The following is a 5,696-nucleotide window of genomic DNA, read 5'->3' as shown; positions in this document are numbered from 1 at the left end:
TAGGCGGAAGTGACGTCATGCTAGCCTGGAGGATTCCCGCAACTTGATACGTGAGTTGTTCATCACAACAACATTCAACAGTAATACGTTGCCATGGCAGTTCCTCCAAATCATCATACGTTTCGATAACAATAGTGAGTATAAATAAACATGTTATACAAGTTGAAAATTCTGATCGACTGTCGCCAATCCAGAGAAGTTTCATTTCAGGCTTTGTGTTCATTAAACCTGCACTCCAACTTTATATTATAAGGTTATATACAGATCACCATAAAAAAAAATAAGTTTGGCGACACATCAAACATGAATTTCACTTCACTTTATTGTATTTTATTTTTTTAATTCGATTTCAAATTTCTGTTAGATAAGATGTTATGAACTGAACAAAGTCCAAAACCGTTACAGACTCGGAGGCTACGCCAAAAAGAAAACTACTTTATTTTCGCTTGGAATAAATTTTCACTGAATGAATGATTCAGTGAAAATTAAATCCAGTGAATATACATTTTCCCTATCTTTTACATTTAACGCGCCAAAAATCAGTGAAAATAAATTCCATTCAAAACACCCAAAAAGTGTTTTCAGCGAAAATTAATTCCAGCTAAAATAAAGTATTTTACAGTATTGTTGTTTCTGGTAACCCAAATTGCCTAGATTTTTCAGGCAGACCCTGTATCTTTTTATGGCCAAAACTCGAATGATTGGCTATTGTAGGTACACTGTTCAGCTCTACTTAAAATTCTCCATATTTGAACTAAAATGTCAACTTGTATATGCAAAATGTGAAAATATATAAAAAATGCTCTCATATATAACAATATGAGCTGAGGAATAATAACTAGATAATTAATTTTTATAAAATAAAAAATTATTCCCTCCTACCTACCCTACTTTTGTATTCAACTCACTCAGTGGCGGCGTCACAGGAGGCAGAGGGGGCGGTCGCCCCTCGCAAAAACATGTTGGGGGCATCGTCCTTCCAAAATCAAGCTGAAACCTTTTGTGTCAGCAAAATTTGCCCCTCAGAGTGCAGGAAATAGCGTTTCAGAGGGTCTAGATGTTTATTTTTCAGGGGGACATGGCCGGACCTCTTAGGCGGCGCCTTCTTCTCCCGGCACAGGGTTGGTGAGCAGACCCCCTCCCTCCCCTGCAGAATTTCGTGCCGCCACCTCTGCAACTTTTTAAAGTCAATATCTTTATGTTACCAGAAAGTACAATTTATTGAGAAGTGAATAAATTCTGGGCATTTGAATTCATGAGTAGGATTCTTCATTATGAAAAGAGTAAGTCGTAACACATGTATGAATACTACATTGTTACTGGAGACTGTAATAGCATCATGATGGAAGGTTATTTTTCAGGGCAATTCTTATTTCACAAGGGCACTCTGCCAGTGAGAGATAGTATAACTACTGAGCAAATTATGTTTTCCGTCGCTTAGTTTTAACACCGTCCCTCAACACGACGGTGGTTTTAAGCTAGATCTAGCAGTTGTTTTTTTCATCGTCAAAATATTTACGTAGAATTTGTTTGTTTAGGTCTGTAAGTTTTTCCATTGTTTTCGAAAGGATCAACCCCTACGATTTATTTTTATCAGGAGAGATTGGCGTGAAGTTATCTCAGGAGTTAAGTTACCTCTATAATCCTTAAATTCACGTGGTAATAACATGTGTTTTGTTGTACCCGGAGGAAAGGGCACACACATGAACACAACCTGCCACTCAAGCTGAAACCAGTGTATGGTGCTAGTTATAGCGCCACCCGCGGGCATTCCTGTCGGATCGGAATATGCACTCACCATGAAGGGAATTTCCCATGGCTGAATGGGACTTCGTATTGATATTGTATAACTTGTCTGATATGGGCCGATCGAAACTAGCATAGGTGGAAATTCCCAGCGTGATATACAAATAGCCAAGTGGTCTGATATGGCATACAGTAGCGCACTACGTAGAGAAAGCAGGATACAACATTGATGTGTATACACTGAGAATAAATCAATAAACGCGTGCCTGTGCAAGTTTCTGTAATACCAATCTGATTTTAAAAAATATCTTGTATTCTATTTTTATTTACTAGTATATTTTTAATGTTTTGGTAATCACGAAAAAATAACAAATTAAAAAATAATAATAATAAAAATATGAACTAAAAAACACACGCCATACACATCATAGAATCAGATTCGTATAGGACGCATGCATAATTAATTAATTAATTAATTTATTTATTTATTTATTTATTTATTTATTTATTTATTTATTCATTTATTTATTTATTTATTTATTTATTTATTTATTCTTTCGTCTCATTGTCGCGTCATCGTTTTGCTTGATATTTGTCAAACTTCAAATATTTGCCTCTAGAAACACACACATATTACCACTAAATGTAAGCAACTCGCATATGTGTTGCGGAATAATCATTATACACAATTGGCAATTAGTCATAATTAGTGATCTTCTGACGATGCTGTACGTTTTTTATCGTGAGACTTCTCGTGCATTACGTCACCGATGGCAGTGCTAAAAATAGACATACAAGTGTTTCCGTGGAAACGCGGACAGGCTTCCATTAACAAGCCGTGTCGTCACCATAATCCGGCAATTTCATTGGTCAGTTGATTAATTGGATCGACGTCACGCAGGCTATACATCGTCCTTTCACAACATTCCGCCATTAGATTTTATGACCAGAACAGAAGCCGTCCAATTTTCGACGAAATTTGTACCTCTAGCTGGAATTCAGCTAAGATTTTCTTCTCGCTATTACTGTTTGTGCTCATCTACCTATTAGGACAAACACTGGGCTATTCTAAAACGGAAAAAAGACGACAATATCTTGTTGTGAAACAAACGAAGCGCCAAATCCTTTGTTCGCCACCAACAACACAGCAGCCTTGACTAAAAAAGCAGCATCCTGTTTATTGAGTGACATTGGATTTTCAGTTGGTAAATATCAACAACCTGAAATTGAATCGTCTGGACTATAATTGTTCAAATGACCGATAACCTGGCAAGATGAAAGACGAAATAGCAGCGGCGGTGGTGTTTTTGACGACAATGGTGAAGAAAAACCAAAACCTGAACAAAGAGCAGGTCGACAACTTCTCGGATAAGTTGACAGCTGAGCTTGTCGAGAAATTCAAAAATCACTGGTATATTGATAATCCCGTAAAGGGCCAGGGCTACAGATGTATTAGGATTAACGAAATCCACCCAGTTGAGCCGTCGTTAAACAGAGCGGCGAAAGAGTGTGGCCTGAAATACGACGACCTGAAACTCCCGCTCGAGCTTACGGTTTGGGTGGACCCAACGGAGGTGACGTGTAGGTGAGTCATTTTCTCGCTAAAACAGTTTTAACACATTTACAAAACATGTATTAATTCTCAATATCGAACCATTTTAATTAATGGAAGTAACGATGTATGGATTCAGTTGGAAATTCGTTGCTGATGTTGTTGTTTTTCCATCGAGTCTGGGACACGATATCGTTGCCCATTGTAAACATCATCGCTATAAAAAATATGCGCAATAACCTTCACGTATTGCAACGTTGAAATTGAGACAAACTCCTCACGCGGAAGCCTGTCACGTCTTGTTCCCGGATGTAATTGTTTCACTCCACAAGCTCATAGAAAATTCATTTCTCGTGATTCTTACGCGCTTTTGTTTGGGTATGAAACGGTATTTCCCCAGTTTCACTTCCCCCATTGACTACAAAAAGCGCAATTATTTTTTAATACGATTACTACAAGTATTACCACTACTAAGCCTAGGTCGATGTACCCTCACCAAATAAAGCATGTACATTCAGTCATATGCTGCCTTAAACAATGAATACACACCTAAATAATTTTTTTTTATTATATTTAAATAGATTTGGAGAACTTAATGGTACGTGGTGTACAGTGGCTTCTTTCAACGAGGACAACAAGGAAAGCGAAAATGGAAACAAGAGTTCACGCCACAGCTCATCCAAATCCAGCAAAAAGAGTCACAGCAAAAAACAAGCCAAAAAGTATTCACAATGGTATTCTAGTAATCAACTAAATGAGAACGATATTATTCCTGGTACAGGTCATTACCATTATATGGGCAATGCGGTCAACATACCAACTGTATATTAGCCGAAGAATGAATTATTCCGGAATTTCTAAACACCTTGAAATGCCTAATTTAGCCTGTTTGTCAGTTTTATTTTGCTTTCCCAAAGGCATAAGGCTATCAATTCTTGCCCTAGACTGATCATTTTCAAAAAGTTCAAGCCCAACTGGGCAACTAGAAATTAAAAAGGTATTAATAATTTCCACATGGGTGTCCTATTCATAATAGGCAAGTCAATTTTGATGTGTTTTTAGCATGGTTCCTTTAAATAACAGAAAAACGATGAGACTAAATATTTATTCCTGCCCAAAATAGTGAAATAAACCAGCTGGTTGAGAATAGAGCCTCCATATTATATTTAATCAGACAAAGGATATGAATGCTGGGACATATGTGACCCACATGTACTTCCTATGTCCTTGTACTCTGGCTGATATGTCTAGAGCTTATTGAAATGAGTGCATTTAGCCAGTGTCAAATCATATTCTGACAAGTACATTATAAATAATATTTCGATGATACAAGTCAAGGTTTATCTCGTGTACTAGACTGACAAACAGGCTAAAAGATTTTTTAAATATTCACATTTCTATTTGACCAAACTTCATTGCCATTTTAGCCAATTTCAGTATTTCTTGCAATAACTGGTGAACAAAATATCTTTATTTAGTGCCATGAAAGTTATTTTTATCTTAGCTACAAGGTTTTTTTGGATAAATTGTATTTATTAAAAGCATTCTTGCGAGTCAAACTGCTTGGTTTCACCTGTTACTGCAAGCATACTGTTTGCTATTTTTACGCAACAAGAATACATTGTGGCATTTGTTGGCCAAAATTGCGACTTTTATCACTTTTTTTCCCAAATCATTTTTGCTGCCAATCATTAAATTTTATTAAATATAAAATCAATTATTTTATTATAGATAAATGGTATTAGAGGTAGTTTTAATAAATATATTATAAAAATTTTCTCCCTTTGTCAGGAGTTTTAATGTTTGTATCTTCCAAGTTGGGACCAAATTTTCAAACAGACTTTCAAGTTTTTAATATAGATGAGTTCCATATAGATTGGTTGTTCAAGACTGATAGGCGCAATGATATTAATGACACATTGCTAAGATATAATTCCTCTAAGCCAAGCTGAAACTGAGTTTCATGTTTCCTTCCTTTCCATAAACAACCTTGTATAAAGTATTTTTCTCAGGATTCGCTGAAATATTTCTTGTGGAAATGTGGGCACTTTGTTGTTAACTTTTAAACTCACTTAGCTAAAGTGCATGTTAACATTATATTTACTGTAGAATTTTCATACCAGTTACTGTAAAACATGTTTAAATAACTACATGCCATTTTAGCGAATTCAACTCCATGCATGAATTAACTGAATCTTAATTTAGCTGAATTGCAAACAATCTCATTGTGATATTATACTTTATTTTAAACTAGTTACATCTTGGATTAGCGAAATTAATACAGATTAGCTATATTAGCTAAAATGACATGCTCGCTAAAAAGACATGTTTTACAGTATTTAATATTATGGCTATAAGACCTGTGTGCTGAGCCCTGTCTAGGCTCTGTACTGGTTCG

General features: G+C 35.9%; 1 protein-coding gene across 1 annotated transcript; it reads left to right on the top strand.

The window, feature by feature from the left end:
- The first annotated feature begins 2,672 nt into the window (after positions 1–2,672).
- LOC100371364 (protein BTG3-like) lies at positions 2,673–4,856 on the top strand. The gene is made up of 2 exons (XM_002734801.4): positions 2,673–3,331; positions 3,880–4,856. Exons 1-2 carry the CDS (start codon positions 3,021–3,023, stop codon positions 4,127–4,129), a joined length of 561 nt encoding a protein of 186 aa, XP_002734847.1. The 5' UTR covers positions 2,673–3,020; the 3' UTR covers positions 4,130–4,856.
- The last annotated feature ends 840 nt before the right edge of the window (positions 4,857–5,696 follow it).

The sequence above is a fragment of the Saccoglossus kowalevskii genome, chromosome 5 (assembly GCF_978046115.1).
Source record: "Saccoglossus kowalevskii chromosome 5, keSacKowa6.1, whole genome shotgun sequence".
Lineage (NCBI taxonomy): Eukaryota > Metazoa > Hemichordata > Enteropneusta > Harrimaniidae > Saccoglossus > Saccoglossus kowalevskii.
Note: the sequence above shows the minus strand (reverse complement) of the source record. Positions and strands in the feature narration are given on the sequence as shown.